Source organism: Cherax quadricarinatus, chromosome 91 (assembly GCF_038502225.1).
Source record: "Cherax quadricarinatus isolate ZL_2023a chromosome 91, ASM3850222v1, whole genome shotgun sequence".
NCBI classification, from domain to species: domain Eukaryota; kingdom Metazoa; phylum Arthropoda; class Malacostraca; order Decapoda; family Parastacidae; genus Cherax; species Cherax quadricarinatus.
In genome coordinates this window covers 2,386,081-2,404,595 of record NC_091382.1, presented here as the reverse complement: position 1 = coordinate 2,404,595, position 18,515 = coordinate 2,386,081, and the positions used below count along the sequence as shown (strand labels likewise).

The 18,515-nt window shown below is 46.2% G+C and overlaps 1 protein-coding gene across 3 annotated transcripts in view; it reads right to left on the bottom strand.

The window, feature by feature from the left end:
* LOC128704887 (uncharacterized) overlaps positions 1-18,515 on the bottom strand; it is a 179,646-nt gene that overhangs the window by 116,442 nt on the left and 44,689 nt on the right. For all 3 annotated transcript variants that reach the window (XM_070104321.1, XM_070104322.1, XM_053800091.2), the window contains exon 2: positions 9,715-10,179. In XM_070104321.1, coding sequence (XP_069960422.1) covers positions 9,715-10,179 — 465 coding nt within the window. The remainder of the gene's footprint in view (positions 1-9,714; positions 10,180-18,515) is intronic.

Sequence of the window (18,515 nt, the reverse complement as noted above, 5' to 3'; positions counted from 1 at the left end):
TACTGGAACACTGTAGCAACGCTGGAACACTGTAGCAACACTGGAACACTGCAAGAGTACACTAAGAGAACTCAAGAAGTTTAAGAGACCCAAGACTTTCCAACACCTTCCCTCCATAAGGGGGATTACCAACATACCACTGATTATATTCAAATGTTAAAGTGATAAGTTCAGACTTTTGTAGATCAGCCGGACTGTGGTGCATATGCTGGATTGCATGCAGCCAGCAGTAACAGCCTGGTTCATCAGATCTTGATCTACCAGGAGGCCTGGTGTTGAACTGGGTTCCAGGGGCGTTGACCCCTGAAAACAACCTTCAGGTACACTGCATTGGTCACTAGTTCTATCACTAGTACTGTGCCTTGGTCCCTAGTTCCATCACTAGTACTGTGCCTTGGTCACTAGTTCCATCACTAGTACTGTGCCTTGGTCACTAGTTCTATCACTAGTACTGTGCCTTGGTCCCTAGTTCCATCACTAGTACTGTGCCTTGTTCACTAGTTCCATCACTAGTACTGTGCCTTGTTCACTAGTTCCATCACTAGTACTGTGCCTTGTTCACTAGTTCCATCACTAGTACTGTGCCTTGTTCACTAGTTCCATCACTAGTACTGTGCCTTGGTCACTAGTTCCATCACTAGTACTGTGCCTTGTTCACTAGTTCCATCAATAGTACTGTGCCTTGTTCACTAGTTCCATCAATAGTACTGTGCCTTGTTCACTAGTTCCATCACTAGTACTGTGCCTTGTTCACTAGTTCCATCACTAGTACTGTGCCTTGTTCACTAGTTCCATCACTAGTACTGTGCCTTGTTCACCAGTTCCATCAATAGTACTGTGCCTTGTTCACCAGTTCCATCACTAGTACTGTGCCTTGTTCACCAGTTCCATCACTAGTACTGTGCCTTGTTCACTAGTTCCATCACTAGTACTGTGCCTTGTTCACTAGTTCCATCAATAGTACTGTGCCTTGTTCACCAGTTCCATCAATAGTACTGTGCCTTGTTCACCAGTTCCATCAATAGTACTGTGCCTTGTTCACCAGTTCCATCAATAGTACTGTGCCTTGTTCACCAGTTCCATCACTAGTACTGTGCCTTGGTCCCTAGTTCCATCACTAGTACTGTGCCTTGGTCCCTAGTTCCATCACTAGTACTGTGCCTTGGTCACTAGTTCCATCACTAGTACTGTGCCTTGGTCACTAGTTCCATCACTAGTACTGTGCCTTGGTCACTAGTTCCATCACTAGTACTGTGCCTTGGTCACTAGTTCCATCACTAGTACTGTGCCTTGGTCACTAGTTCCATCACTAGTACTGTGCCTTGGTCACTAGTTCCATCACTAGTACTGTGCCTTGGTCACTAGTTCCATCACTAGTACTGTGCCTTGGTCCCTAGTTCCATCACTAGTACTGTGCCTTGGTCACTAGTTCCATCACTAGTACTGTGCGTTGGTCCCTAGTTCCATCACTAGTACTGTGCGTTGGTCCCTAGTTCCATCACTAGTACTGTGCCTTGGTCACTAGTTCCATCACTAGTACTGTGCCTTGGTCCCTAGTTCCATCACTAGTACTGTGCCTTGGTCACTAGTTCCATCACTAGTACTGTGCCTTGGTCACTTACTGACCTTAATGCAGCAAAATCTTGGGAGCTTAATGAAGGGAAGGCACAACTTGGCTTACCCCTAGACATGACCCTACTTATACTAGGGGATTTTTTCCACTGGTGACACCGCCTCTTGCTGCTTCACCTCACCTGTCTGCAGTACACAAGCCCCTTCCTTCACCGTGCCTCTGCTCTACTTTGATCAAGACTTATGAACTTAACACATCGACTCGACGGTCTGGAGTTTTGAGACTCTCAGATCGCGGGTTCTAACCCGCCACTGATATAGTTTAATTACAATGTGCAACATCTGGGTATCTCTGTGTAGACGTTTCGCCATCCAGTGGCTTTTTCAATACAAGGATATAATGAGAAGACTATAGAAGTATATACGAAAGATGAGGTAAACAGTCCCTCAGCCTTGGCGATGACAAATACCGTTGTCTTGGAGTCTTCAAGAACTTTCAAGACTACGTCAGTCTTCAACTAGAAGGCTGAGGGACTGATTACCATGTCTTCTGTATACAGTTCTACAGTCTTTCTATTATATTCTTGATTTTGTATTGATAAAGCCACTGGATGGCGAAACGTCTACAGTAAAGATACCCAGATGTTGTACACAAGGAGGAGCACTGCAGCAGGCCTACTGGTCCACGTCACTTACTGGCCCATGCGTGCAATTCTTCATCACGATAGCAACAGTCTGGTTAACCTCTCACGGATCCTTTACAATTATCATCTATATCTTACTCAAATATTGTGTGTTGTCTAATACTTTTTTTTTTTTATTCGCCGGTATTATGTCTACCTTCATCAGTCTTGCAATAAGTGGGGATCTTTACTGTGGAAACATGTCACCAACCAGTGGCTTCCTCGGTTCAATACAGAGACGAATGAGTGAGGTAATCAGTCCCTCATCCTGGAGTCGATGTTGAGGGACTGATTACCTAAAGCTCCTTCTGATCTTCAATCATTCTTCTCTGTACTGGACTGGTGAAGACACAAGTGTCTAATTCATCAACTTGTCTGTTCTCTGAACCATTTATTTAATTGCCTATCTATCTTTAGTCTATTCCAGGGATCACCATACACTGCAATCCAGCCTCAGCTGATAATCTGATGATTCAGGCTGTTGGTGCAAGCACCAAACAGTCAAACACCAAGCTCCTGTTTATCAGGTATTAACGTGAACTTGTGTTTGTTCTTGAGAACTGTGATGAATATATGGAGCAGCGGGCCTCGAGCAGCAACAGCCTGGTTGACCAGGCAAGTACCAGACGAGCCTGGCCCATGGCAGGGTTCAGAGAGTAGAGAAACTCTCGAAACTCTTCAAAGATATACAGGCAAAGTTATATAACTAGTGGTGTGTTTCTTTTATATATGAAGAGTTTAAAAGTCTTGGTCCCCTTGAACTTCTTGGGAGCAAAGGCACCAGGACATGTAAACGCGGCCTCACCACCGCTGTAGAGTCGCAGTATTTACCAGGTTGGTCTGACTAGGCCTGGGTTGACACTGGGCCACCGTACCCACAACAATCACCAAGCAGGTATGTATAGAATGGCAGGACCGCGTCCTGGCTGCAGTGACTGCTTACAACCAATGCTACTGCTATCACTACTACTGCTACTAGCACCACTGATGCTGCTGCAATAACAGCAACAGTATAGTGGTAGCAGCAGCAGACAGACAAGTTGAAATTGGGTTAGGTTATCGCCTGCCCAACTTAATTCCAGGTTGGAGGTATTGGTGAATGACCTGCCCAAGAGGCCGGCTGCAGTGTTCCTCCTTTCTTGTGTTCTTATAAACACACATGCCCACCTTTACGAGTACGTGTGCAGGCAGCTGGAGCCAGTAGCACGAGACAGCAGGTGGGGTGGGTGGGCGGTGGGCCTCACACAAAGAGGAGCAGGGGCACGAGTGAATAGGGGTGCCCACCGGAAGTAGGGCGTCCAGGGGGGGATCACCTTACCCAGACCACGCGAGGGGAAGCTGCCGAGGGCACATTACCACCACCACCACGCGAGGGGAACCCGAAGTCAATATGATCATAGGACTGCAGGCTGAGGGACGGATCACCTAATACTCCTGATCTTCAACCATTCTTCCATGTCTAGGACTGAAGAAGCTACCGTGAATATGAAGATATCTTTATTCCGAATAAAGACCTTGATTTAAGGTCCTGGGACCTTAAATCAAGGTCCCAGGACCGAAACGTCTTGTCATGTCCTAGTGTTTCCTCACCTGTTTTTTTAAACCAATTTGGGTGTTTATGACACCTAGCCAATCCTGGTCACGGACCGGGCGTCGGGGGGCATTGACCCCCGAAAAAACCCTCTAGGTATTACTATTTTCTACCTGGAGGGTATTCCGGGGATCAACGCCCCCACGGCCCGGTCCACGACCAGGCCTCCCGGTGGGTCAGGGCCTGATCAACCAGGCTGTTATTGCTAAGGTTCACTATCCTCGTCACTTCATCAGGGATCAGCCAGATGACATTCCTCAGGGATACGTAGTCCTCCCTACTAGTTCCACTGCCAAACATCTCCAAGACCTAATTGCAAGTGACTGTATCCACAACAGCACCAGTACGTGCGGCCAGCAGTAACAGCCTGGCTGCTCGGGTCCTGGTCCGCGGAGGTAATACTTTCTTCAATATGTTGAAGATTAAGACATGTGCAACAGTTGGGTATCATTAGTGATAAAACGTGTCTTCAACTTGTGGGTATTTTATACCCGTTTTAACAACAACACTGGAACACAACAGTATATTAGTCCAGAGGACAACTTACATTCTTCATGGCGTATCTGCTAGTTATGAGTAAGAAGGGTTGGATTCCATATGGAGCTACCTTTCTTACTTCCACTGGTGGATCCCGTCCCTTACAGCGTCTTCCAGATCTTCAACTTCACTTTCAGCAGTATTGAAGACTGTCTTCAGCTTCATATTGTTCCAGACCATGGAGGTGAACTCTCCTCCAGGTTGAGGAACTGACCACCTTGTTCCAGACTATGGTGCTGAACTCTTCTCCAGGCTGAGGGACTAACCCTGTTCCAGACCATGGAGCTGAACTCTTCTCCAGGCTGAGGAATTGACCACCTTGTTCCAGACCATGGAGGTGAACTCTCCTCCAGGCTGAGGAACTGACCACCTTGTTCCAGACCATGGAGGTGAAATCTCCAGGCTGAGGAACTTACCACCTTGTTCCAGACCATGGAGGTGAAATCTCCTCCAGGCTGAGGAACTAACCACCTTGTTCCAGACCATGGAGGTGAACTCTTCTCCAGGCTGAGGAACTAACCACCTTGTTCCAGACCATGGAGGTGAACTCTTCTCCAGGCTGAGGAACTGACCACCTCAAATACTTTTTCTCCAGGGTTGATGGACCGATTACATTTTTTTTTCATTACTACTGCTCCCTTTGTATCTGACTGAAGAGGCCTACTGTGTAGGCGAAACGTTTCGGAATAAAGATGCCTAACTATTGCCCATGTGTCTTACCTACCAACCTGTCGGTATTGTATACCATATCGATAGTTTCTTAGTTACCTCTGTATTGGGACTGAAGTCTCTCGTGGTGAAACGTGTGGAGAAAAATCTCCAGGAAAGAAGATATAGCCCCCCTTTACAGGAGATTTTATTCCAGCAAATGACCTGACCTGTACGTGTTTTTGCAGATATAGCCCCCTTTACAGATTTTATTCCAGCAAATGACCTGACCTGTACGTGTTCTTGCAGACATCCCTGGTAACCTGGCGGAAAGGAGAGCAGCGGACAAGTCAACAGGAACAGAAAGTGAACACCTGCACCACGCCCGTCCATGATTGGCTGGGGGAGGCGGTGGGCGGCAGGAGTAGTTGTGGGCGGCGGGTGTTCCGGACGGGCGGGTGCGGCCAGCCAGGGGCGGAGCCGCGGGGCTTGCCGACCCCGCCACCGTGACGGCCCGCCACCTGTCGCCCCCCCCTCCCTTCTTAAGTGACTACCACGCCCGCTTGCGTCTCCTCCACACGCCCGCACGCCCACCTCCTCCACCGCCTATAGCACACATGAACCAGATAAGTGTGTCATGAGGCACCTTTCGACTCACCGCTATAAAAATTTTTGGAGGCGACGTTTTGGTCAAAGTCGGACCGAAACGTCGTCGTAAGCTCCTCTCTTCTATGTGAATTAAGAATGACAGTACCGACAAGTTGAAGACTTAGACGTGTGTGCAACTCCTGGGTATCACCGTAGACGTTTCGCCATCCAGTGTCGATCAATACAAGGACATAATGGGAAGACTATATAACTATATACTGAAGATGAGGTAATCAGTCCCGTACTCTTAAACTCTAAGACTGAGGGACTGATTACCTCGCCTTCTACAGTCACCCCATTATGTCCTCGAATTTGTGTTGATAAAGCAACTTAATCGTGAAATGCTTACAGTTACCCAGATGTTGTTGAAAATGGAATAAAATACCGACATATTGAAGAGGCGATCAGTCCCTCAGCCTGGAGAAGAGCTCAGCTACATGGTGCTGAGGTGGTCAGTCCCTCAGCCTGGAGAAGAGTTCAGCTATATGGTGCTGAGGTGGTCAGTCCCTCAGCCTGGAGAAGAGGTCAGCTATATGGTGCTGAGGTGGTCAGTCCCTCAGCCTGGAGAAGAGGTCAGCTATATGGTGCTGAGGTGGTCAGTCCCTCAGCCTGGAGAAGAGGTCAGCTATATGGTGCTGAGGTGGTCAGTCCCTCAGCCTGGAGAAGAGTTCAGCTATATGGTGCTGAGGTGGTCAGTCCCTCAGCCTGGAGAAGAGGTCAGCTATATGGTGCTGAGGTGGTCAGTCCCTCAGCCTGTAAGTTAAGTTTGTAAGCAACTCTGAGTATAGACTGGAGAAATATGTGCGTGGGCATGATTGGATTTGAGAAAGACCAGCCTAGTATGGGCTAGTAGACCTACTAAGGTGCTCATTCTTGTGTTCCTACAGGTCTTTGCAATATGCCGATTTGGGGGGCCTGGTCTCGAATATCTTCCCGTCGCTCGATTGGTAGCGCACTCGGCTCACACACTGAGGTCCGTGGTTTAACCCCCGTTACGGGTGGAAACATCAGGATGTTTCCTTAAGACACCTGCTGTCACTGTTCACCTAGCAGTAAAATAGGTACCCCGAGTGTTAGTCGACTGGTATGGGTCGCATCCTGGGGGTAAATGTAACCTAATTTGCGGGAAATGCTCAGCATAGCAAGTGGCTTTCTAGATAGTAATATATCATTGATGTCAGCTATGGTCTGTATACCTTGTACATGTACTTGTAGAAATTATTACTCTCTCTACCGCCGCAGAGAAAATATTCCAAGTGCTTCTGAGTACATTCCAAGTACTGGCAGGCATTTACAATAGTTCCTGGTTTTAGTGAGTATGAAGGTAGTAAACACGGCTGTAAAACAACGAGTTAACTAAACTGAACAAACCGACTATACAAGAATAAGTCACCAAAGTCAGGCAAACAAGGACAATACAAAGGAACAGGTTAACAAAGCTGAACAGGAAGAAATTTGTAAAGCACAAACCCAGTAAAGAAAGTGAGATGATGATGGTGGATGTTTAGGAAGAGTAAGAAGGAAGTGTGTGGGTAACGCTAGAGATGCTAGGAGGGAAGACTGTTGCAGCACACCACCACAACACTCCGTGCACACCAATTGAAGTACACAGCGGGAGGAGGGAAAGGGGTGGCAGGTAGAGATGGTGAGAGGGGCAGGGAATGTGAGAGGGGGCAAAGGAAGAAGATAAAACACTTCTTTTTGTATCCTACAAATTTGGATACACCATCAGCATGCTGGTGTCCTACTCTACATAATCGATAGTTAAGTGCCGATAAGAAAACTTAACCTATCTTTCACAAATAACCCACACATAAGAGAGAGAAGCTTACGACGTCGTCGTAAGCTTCTCTCTTTTATGTGCGGGTTATTTGTGTATCGTTCCAGTCACGGTATTGTGCCTTTTTGTTATTTAACCTATGTTTGTCTACCATTTTTCAGCGTATACGATGTTTAAATACATCAAAGAGACACTGTAGAACGCTGAAGATATGATCAAACATTCCATTATGGTTCAGTGGGTACGACAGCTTCAAAAGTTATCTTCCAACAGAGGTATAGTTACCATTACTAGGAAATCATTATCTCAGTCTGGCCTATCCCGCACGCAAAACGGAATTATGAAAAAAAGTAAAGGATGGATAGGGAGAATAAAGGAAGAGTGGAGAGGATTGGAATGAGGGGATAAGGAGAGGGTGCTAGCAGAAAACAGTCAAACGCCGGCACCACCACCCGGCTGATAAGCCGGGTTGTGGTGCATTATAAAGCCTTAAATCAAATCGTCAGCATGACAGTGATCGTGCCACTAAGATAACAACAGGTACAGGCAGGTCCCATCTTATACCGCTTCGCTTTACGGCGTTTCGCTAATGCAGCGGTTTTCAATTACACCCATTTTTAATTTATTCCGACTTCCTACAATATATTTACCACTCATTATAAGCTAAGGATGTAGATATTTTAAGTAATGTGTATACTGTATATGTATTTTTTAGCCTTAGCACTATTGTTCACTTAATATATGATAGTGTAAACATATTATCAGGCTTTTGTATGCATCTGAAAGTGAAAAAACGCTATGGTTCACTTTACAGCAATTTTCGCTTTAAAACAATAGCCCGGGACCCAATCCGCTGTATAAGCGGGGCCCTACGGTACTAGGGTGGTAGTCAGCAACCATTCAGAGAAGCATTACCACTGAAATTAGTGTTAAACGTTGCCAAGCTAAAAGTTTTGCACTCTGACATAATTCCTGGTCTGTTCCTGTCTCATTCAAGAAAGATAACAGAATAATCTTACAAACTACCTATATTTACTTTCATTACACTCTCTCCGACTCATCAGCAACTAAACTTAAGGAGCTTATTAAACACACTCTCCGACTCATCAGCAACTAAACTTAAGGAGCTTATTAAACAGAGTTTTATTAAAAATTATAGTATTGTTGACAAAGATACGGTGATCTGTCTCGAGGTCTGGTCACGGACCGGGCTGCAGGGGCGTCGACCCCCCCGGAACACCCAGGGGGGTCGACCCCCTTACCTAGGCATATGGCTAGGTAAGGTTTGTCAGTAAAATGGTATAAAATACCGACAGATTGTTACGTAAGACACATATGCAACAGTTAGGTATCTCTATTTCGAAACGTTTCGCCTACACAGTAGGCTTCTTCAGTCGAGTACAGAAAAGTTGATAGAAGCAGAAGATACTTGAAGACGATGTAATCAGTCCATCACCCTTAAAGTTTTGAGGTGGTCAGTCCCTCAGTCTGGAGAAGAGCATTGTTCCATTCTTCTCCAGACTGAGGGACTGACCACCTCAAAACTTTAAGGGGAATGGACTGATTACATCGTCTTCAAGTATCTTCTGCTTCTATCAACTTTTCTGTACTCGACTGAAGAAGCCTACTGTGTAGGCGAAACGTTTCGAAATAAAGATACCTAACTGTTGCATATGTGTCTTACCTAACAACAAGGTTTGTCAGGATTATAATTATTATTATAATCATGAGGGAGCGCTAAAACCATAGGATTATATAGCACATTGGGGGGGGGGGTTATGGAAGGTATTCAGGCTCGATACAGGGAACTGGAGCACAGATCCAATTCCCTAGATCAAGAGCCCCTCACCAGCATCAAGGAACCTCCCTTGAGGGGAGGTTTGTCAGGAAACAGGACAAGTGTTTCCTGACGCGGGTCTTAGTCGTGGTCTGGTCGTGGACCGGGCCGCGGGGGCGTTGATCCCCGGAATAACCTCCAGGTAGTCGTATGATGACCCACAGCTGGAGGTTTTGGTCACCTGGCCGCGGCCTTCCACTAGGAATGTGGGTTATGAGAGAGAATAAGGAAGAATACCGTGCCGGTGAAACAGTGCTTTTCACTGTAACAGCCTCTGATTTAACTTTGTTCACTGTTACACCAACATTGAAAATATAAAAATCTTTGTTCACTTTCCCAGTTAGAGATACAATAGATAACGACAGATACAGATACAATAGATAGTGATAACTAGGTAACACTAAAGATAATTACTGACCTGTAAGTCTGGCTGAGGTGACGATGAGGAGGAGAAGTATGGTTAGAAGAGACGGGTGTGGAGGTGCTCCACTCCTCCATCTTGGCCAGTGTGTGGTCATGCAGCTCCTGCTACTGGTGGTTGTGGTAGTGGTGGTCGTAGTGGTGATGGTAGTGGTGGTGGTGTTGGGGGTGGAGGAAGGTGTAGGCGGCGGACAGCACAAGGAATGGGTGGTGGTGGTGGCTGAGGAAGGGGGCGGCAGCCCCCCACTGTCCATATTCCGACAGTCCCCCTCACACTGTCCACTCTGACACCTCCCCCTCCGACGTCGCCACCACCCCCACCCAGGACCCCTACACCGGCACCCTTCCTGTTGCACCCCCGCCTGGCATATACTCCTACAGCTTCCTACACAAGCTGAGTGCAGCAGGTGTCCACCTCTATCAGCATCTGCTGCTTCCACACTGCTACAGCCTCGCCAGCACCCTGCAAGATGACAGATAAAATCTGAGTCTTATACCAGCATCCTCTCTCGACATCTCTTACCTCTTGTAGCAGTAACAGTAACAGCAGCGACAACAGAGTCTTACTGCAGCAATAACAGTAACAGCAGCGACAACAGTCTTATTGCAGCAATAACAGTAACAGCAGCGACAACAGTCTTATTGCAGCAATAACAGTAACAGCAGCGACAACAGTCTTATTGCAGCAATAACAGTAACAGCAGCGACAACAGTCTTATTGCAGCAATAACAGTAACAGCAACGACAACAGTCTTATTGCAGCAATAACAGTAACAACAGCGACAACAGTCTTATTGCAGCAATAACAGTAACAGCAGCGACAACAGTCTTATTGCAGCAATAACAGTAACAACAGCGACAACAGTCTTATTGCAGCAATAACAGTAACAGCAGCGACAACAGTCTTATTGCAGCAATAACAGTAACAGCAGCGACAACAGTCTTATTGCAGCAATAACAGTAACAACAGCGACAACAGTTATTGCAGCAATAACAGTAACAGCAGCGACAACAGTTATTGCAGCAATAACAGTAACAACAGCGACAACAGTTATTGCAGCAATAACAGTAACAACAGCGACAACAGTCTTATTGCAGCAATAACAGTAACAGCAGCGACAACAGTCTTATTGCAGCAATAACAGTAACAACAGCGACAACAGTCTTATTGCAGCAATAACAGTAACAGCGACAACAGTCTTATTGCAGCAATAACAGTAACAGCAGCGACAACAGTCTTATTGCAGCAATAACAGTAACAGCAGCGACAACAGTCTTATTGCAGCAATAACAGTAACAGCAGCGACAACAGAGTCTTATTGCAGCAATAACAGTAACAGCAGCGACAACAGTCTTATTGCAGCAATAACAGTAACAGCAGCGACAACAGTCTTATTGCAGCAATAACAACAACAGCAGCGACAACTGTCTTATTGCAGCAATAACAGTAACAGCAGCGACAACAGTCTTATTGCAGCAATAACAGTAACAGCAGCGACAACAGTCTTATTGCAGCAACAGTAACAGCAACAGAAGCAGCAGCAGCCCTGTTTAACCCCGTATTTCAGCACAAACCTTGAACAACAATTAAAAATCCGATTGTACACAGTGCAAGATTAACTAGTAAAAGTATTACACCCCAGCAAGATTGCTGCCAGCACAGCAATGACAGCAACCTCTCGCAACCTCACGTTGCAACACGACAAGAACAGTATAAACAGCACCCTACAATCGAAGCTTGCTATATATTTTGCACTGTGCCAGAATTCACAATCTTCTGTATCTCATGAAGACGTAAGATGTCACCTAAATCTTACCAACAACTTCTTACCATCAGTGTATATGTATCTCTGTGGGTTTATTAGCGGCTTTTAGTCATATAAATGCTGATTTTCAATTTAAGAGATGTGATCTGAGACCAGGTCGTAGGGGCGATGATTCACTGGACTGAATATTACTCCTACCTCAGACCACTTCAAATCCCAACCTTGTCTAAGGTATATATACTACCACCCACAAGGGTCGACTAACATTCAGGTGCTAGACGAACAGTGTCAGCAGGTGTAAGGTGACTTGCCAATACGTCTCACCCGCCTGGGAACCTTACGCGTTTCCTTTGGGCTAGGTCTTTCAGTCACCTTACTTGCTGCATCAACCTTGTACAAGCCCTCATGTTGTAGCATCAACCTTGTACAAGCCCTCATGTTGTAGCATCTACCTTGTACAAGCCCTCATGTTGTAGCATCTACCTTGTACAAGCCCTCATGTTGTAGCATCTACCTTGTACAAGCCCTCATGTTGTAGCAGCAACCTTGTACAAGCCCTCACCTTGTAGCATCAACCTTGTACAAGCCCTCACCTTGTAGCAGCAACCTTGTACAAGCCCTCACCTTGTAGCAGTAACCTTGTACAAGCCCTCACCTTGTAGCAGTAACCTTGTACAAGCCCTCACCTTGTAGCAGTAACCTTGTACAAGCCCTCACCCTGTAGCATCAACCTTGTACAAGCCCTCACCTTGTAGCAGTAACCTTGTACAAGCCCTCACCTTGTAGCAGTAACCTTGTACAAGCCCTCACCTTGTAGCAGTAACCTTGTACAAGCCCTCACCTTGTAGCATCAACCTTGTACAAGCCCTCACCTTGTAGCATCAACCTTGTAGCAGCAACCTTGTACAAGCCCTCACCTTGTAGCAGCAACCTTGTACAAGCCCTCACCCTGTAGCAGCAACCTTGTACAAGCCCTCACCTTGTAGCAGCAACCTTGTACAAGCCCTCACCTTGTAGCAGCAACCTTGTACAAGCCCTCACCTTGTAGCAGCAACCTTGTACAAGCCCTCACCTTGTAGCATCAACCTTGTACAAGCCCTCACCTTGTAGCAGCAACCTTGTACAAGCCCTCACCCTGTAGCAGCAACCTTGCACAACCCTGCCTAACTAGATCGCAGTGCCAAAATAGCAGCTGCCCACCCAGCTGACGTCACACTCACGCCCTCCCTCTCCGGTTAGCAATAAACACGACCACCACGCCCGCCCGCCCGCCCACCCACCCACCGGTCTGAACATGTTTCGCGGGGTAGGACAAGTTACACAACCCTGATATACCTGTGATCAGCTACGAGGGTTGAGTGTCTCACACCCTAACCTAAGGCCAGACAAACGAGGTAGCCTGGTCAACCAGACTGTTGCTACGGTAGCCTGGAACTAACAGGTAGGTAACGAAGAGAAATTCTGAAGGTAACTACTCAATTTTAGGCCTGTTTCATGAAAAATTAGCCTATACCGGTACAGTGGCACAGCCCTAGTCAATGGTAAGCACAGTGCTAGGAGGCACTACCATCCTATCACGGAACCATCCTGGCAGCTACCACCACCCTATCAGGGAACCATCCTGAAGCCTGTTAAAAGTTCTGCACTCTGGCAAGACTGCTGGCGTTTCATCATAAGAGTCGCCACAAACATCTCTACCTCGTCTTGTGACGAGGTAGAGATGTGGCCAAAGAGTTTGGTCAAACAAGCTGTTGCTGCTGGCGGCCTGTTGGTCCACATATCCATAACTGTCCAGTCTATCTGGCAGGTCAAGATTTAGTTAAATTCTGTACAAATCCAGACCGGTTTTAGAAATGTGATCGTACAAGACTGTCATAATGATGTGTTGAATGATTTTGGTAACCGCCATGTTGATATCCAGCACTGACATGTTGATATCCAGCACTGACATGTTGATATCCAACACTGACATGTTGATATCCAACACTGACATGTTGATATCCAACACTGACATGTTGATATCCAGCACTGACATGTTGATATCCAACACTGACATGTTGATATCCAACACTGACATGTTGATATCCAACACTGACATGTTGATATCCAACACTGACATGTTGATATCCAACACTGACATGTTGATATCCAACACTGACATGTTGATATCCAGCACCGACAACTTGATATCCAGCACCGACAACTTGATATCCAGCACCGACAACTTGATATCCAGCACCGACAACTTGATATCCAGCACCGACAACTTGATATCCAGCACCGACAACTTGATATCCAGCACCGACAACTTGATATCCAGCACCGACAACTTGATATCCAGCACCGACAACTTGATATCCAGCACCGACAACTTGATATCCAGCACCGACAACTTGATATCCAGCACCGACAACTTGATATCCAGCACCGACAACTTGATATCCAGCACCGACAACTTGATATCCAGCACCGACAACTTGATATCCAGCACCGACAACTTGATATCCAGCACCGACAACTTGATATCCAGCACCGACAACTTGATATCCAGCACCGACAACTTGATATCCAGCACCGACAACTTGATATCCAGCACCGACAACTTGATATCCAGCACCGACAACTTGATATCCAGCACCGACAACTTGATATCCAGCACCGACAACTTGATATCCAGCACCGACAACTTGATATCCAGCACCGACAACTTGATATCCAGCACCGACAACTTGATATCCAGCACCGACAACTTGATATCCAGCACTGACAACTTGATATCCAGCACTGACAACTTGATATCCAGCACTGACAACTTGATATCCAGCACTGACAACTTGATATCCAGCACTGACAACTTGATATCCAGCACTGACAACTTGATATCCAGCACTGACAACTTGATATCCAGCACTGACAACTTGATATCCAACACCGACACCTTGATCCAGCACCGACACCTTGATATCCAGCACTGACACCTTGATATCCAGCACCGACACCTTGATATCCAGCACCGACACCTTGATATCCAGCACCGACACCTTGATATCCAACACCGACACCTTGATATCCAACACCGACACCTTGATATCCAACACCGACACCTTGATATCCAGCACCGACACCTTGATATCCAACACTGACACCTTGATAAACAAGGCGTGTTCAACGGTTAGAAACCTTTATTCCGATACATTTCGCCAACACAGGATGCTCCTTCGATCTAATATAGAGGCAGCAAAAGCAGTAGAGATGCCAAGACGAGGTTATCAGTCCCTCACCTCTACCGTCTCATCTGTATGCGACTGAAGAAGCCTACTGTGTAGGTTAAACTTTTCGTAATAAAGATACCTAACTGTCGCACACGTGTCTTATTTATTAACTATAGATACTGTTGTTGTTAATGGCCGGCAGTCACTACTACTGATATATACCTGGTGGTTATTCCGGGGATCAACGCCCCCGCGGCCCGGTCCATGACCAGGCCTCCCGATGGATCAGGGCCTGATCAAGTAGGCTGTTACTGCTGGCCGCACGCAGTCCGACGTACGAGCCACAGCCCGGCTGATCCGGCACTGACTTTAGGTATCTGTCCAGCTCTCTCTTGAAGGCAGCCAGGGGTTTATTGGCAATTCCCCTAATGCTTGATGGGAGGCTGTTGAACAGTCTTGGGCCCCGGACACTTATGGTGTTTTCCCTTATTGTACCAATGGCGCCCCTACTTTTTACTGGGGGCATTTTGCATCGCCTGCCCAGTCTTTTACTTTCGTAGGGAGTGATTTTTGTGTGCAGATTTGGAACCATTCCTTCCAGGATTTTCCAAGTGTAGATTATGATATATCTCTCCCTCCTGCATTCCAGGGAGTACAAGTCAAGTGCTTCCAAGCGTTCCCAGTAGTTAAGGTGCTTGACAGGACATTTTGTACTTCCGGAGTCCGGTCCAGGCTTGTCTCTTACGTAATTATCATAAGTCAGCTGATCTGGAAGCAGTCTTATCCTGTACTAAGCGCTGCTAGCATAAAAGTATCCAGATATTGCACAAGTGTCTTAACTTTCATATTGTCGGTATCTTACACCTTTCTTGCACAACTTGCCAGACACTGCAACATCATGGAATCTTAGTTCAGAGGACATCTACAAGACCTTCTACACGGCTTCTACAATTAACCCATCATTTTGGGAAGGACCTACTTCCACTGGGGAATCCCGCCTACCAGTGACTATGTCCTCGTCTGCTGCGCGTCCTTATCCACTGACGTCTATATAACCGCCAGTGTTCTTGCCTTTGCTCCAGATTCTCCTCCACCACGATGCTGTCAACACTAACTCCAAGGCTGAGGGACTGATTACCTCATCTGTCTACTAATCATGTCCTCGAATCTGTATTGATAAAGCCACTGGTTGGCGAAACGTCTACAATAAAGATATCCACATATTACACACGTGTCTTAACTTTCATCAACAGGTTAGGTAAGTTTGTCAGGAAACAGGACAAGTGTTTCCTGACGCGGGTCTTAGTCATATGATGATCCACAGCTGGAGCTTTTGGTCATCTGAGGTCTTCCACTGGCAGCCTTATTGATCAACTCATCACTAACTCTGGTCTTGAACCAGGCAGCTTGGGTGCTGGCCTTCTGAATTTCATCTGTTATAGGTAACCATGGTACAGGTACACGTAAGTAGTGTTTTTCACTCGTGGGAGGCCCAGAGTCGGTACTCCCCTAGTTGCAACCTTCTTGTCTGAATATCGAAATGGTATACAATACCGACAGGTTGGTAAGACACACACACAACATTAGGCATCTCTATTCCAAAACGTGTTCGTCTACACAGTAGACTTCTTCAGTCTGATACTCCTGCCTACTTTCTGTACTCGTCTGAAGCCTACTGTGTAGACGAACACGTTTTGGAATAGAGATGCTTAACTGTTGCCTGTGTGTCTTACTTGCCAACCTTCTTTGTATATTGTGCCTGTAGTAAAGGATAACTCGGGGCCTCCTACAAGTGAAACCTTGAAATGTGTACCTGTACTTAAATAAACCTGTATCTCCATGTTCTCTGCCATTTTTTTCCCCTGGTTACCTGTAACCGATTAGATTCAGAGGGCCAGTGCCCAAGCGGCGTAATTTACCCACCAGGATAACACAAAAAGAGTCTGACAAAGTGACTTATTTCCACTGGATCCCGGGATGTCTCGCCTTCAGTACAGTCTTCTTTAGTCAGTGACTGAAGAAGCGTGTTCAAGAGGCGAAACTTTTCAATAAAATCCCTTAAACTGTATCCTTTCCATTTGTCCACTGAACATTTCCACAAGGTCAAGTATCTTATCACCAACACTGTCTTTCGTCAGTCACAAATGATTACGAGGCCTCCTCTGATATGTTCAGAGAGTTTCTACTCCGGAGCCTGGCCATGGGCCAGGCTCGTCTGGTACTAGCTTGGTCAACCAGGCTGTTTTGCTGGTGATCCACTGAACCACATATCCATCACATCCTGGATGATCTAGCACCTGGTGAAGATACTTGTCCAGTTTCCCCTTGAAGACTTCTACACTTGTTCCAGCAGTGTTTCTGATATCTTGAAGACTTCTACACTTGTTCCAGCAGTGTTTCTGATATCTTGAAGACTTCTACACTTGTTCCAGCAGTGTTTCTGATATCTTGAAGACTTCTACACTTGTTCCAGCAGTGTTTCTGATATCTTGAAGACTTCTACACTTGTTCCAGCAGTGTTTCTGATATCTTGAAGACTTCTACACTTGTTCCAGCAGTGTTTCTGATATCTTGAAGACTTCTACACTTGTTCCAGCAGTGTTTCTGATATCTTGAAGACTTCTACACTTGTTCCAGCAGTATTTCTGATATCTTGAAGACTTCTACACTTGTTCCAGCAGTGTTTCTGATATCTTGAAGACTTCCACACTTGTTCCAGCAGTGTTTCTGATATCTTGAAGACTTCTACACTTGTTCCAGGAGTGTTTCTGATATCTTGAAGACTTCTACACTTGTTCCAGCAGTGTTTCTGATATCTTGAAGACTTCTACACTTGTTCCAGCAGTGTTTGATATCTTCTGGTAAGATGTTCAACACTCATAATGAACTACCTCATAGATCAACCACATAGCGACAACATATCTCCCCCCCCCGGGCACAAATTTCCTGATCAACCAGGCTATCTCTTATGATGTACTGCGTGCTGCTAACAACAACTTGACTGATCACGCCATCAACCAACAGCCAACGGGCCGCCAACACCAACAGCATAACTGACCAGGCAAGCACCAGTCAAGCCTAGTTCAGCCTGGTACTACATAATTTAGTAAGTTGGTAAACAACCACTACCCAGGGAGATACTACCGTCTTCTCGTACTTTTATCACAAGAAAGCCTGTTAAGAGTCAGACTGACAGGTATGGTCTCTGGCCCTAAGACTTAAGAAACAGGTAAATCTTAGTCTTAGACTGACAGGTATGGTCTCAGTGGCACTAAGATTTAAGAAACAGGGGGCGATGATCCCCGGAAGCAGCTGCAAGTAAACACCAGGTATGAACCAGCGTATACTGCATACCGTCATTACCATGCTGGGCAGAGATTACCAACAGGATGGTATCTGCATACTGCTGCAAGCACAGAGACCAGCAACAAAAGGAAGGTATCTGCATCTTCCTGCAAGCAACTCGCATCAGTCCATCAGGAGTGATGGACTCATCACAGACTAGACCGAGGGACTGATCACCTCAAAGTCTTCCTGATATTTAACCATTATCTGTACTGGACTAAGGAAGCCACTGGCTGGCGAAACGTTTCCACAAACCTTACTACCAAATATGATGCAGCAAATAGTCCATAGATAACCTAGCAAAACTAAGAGAACACAGAATGACTGGGTCAGGAACCAAAATGTAAACATAACGTGATCAACAATAAACAGAACGACCACTGAGGATCACGAAACCGCTTGGAAGTTCACTTTTTTTTCCCAGTGGTTTGCATTTGGTTCATTAAAGGCGATTTCAGCTTACTTTTATAGCAAAT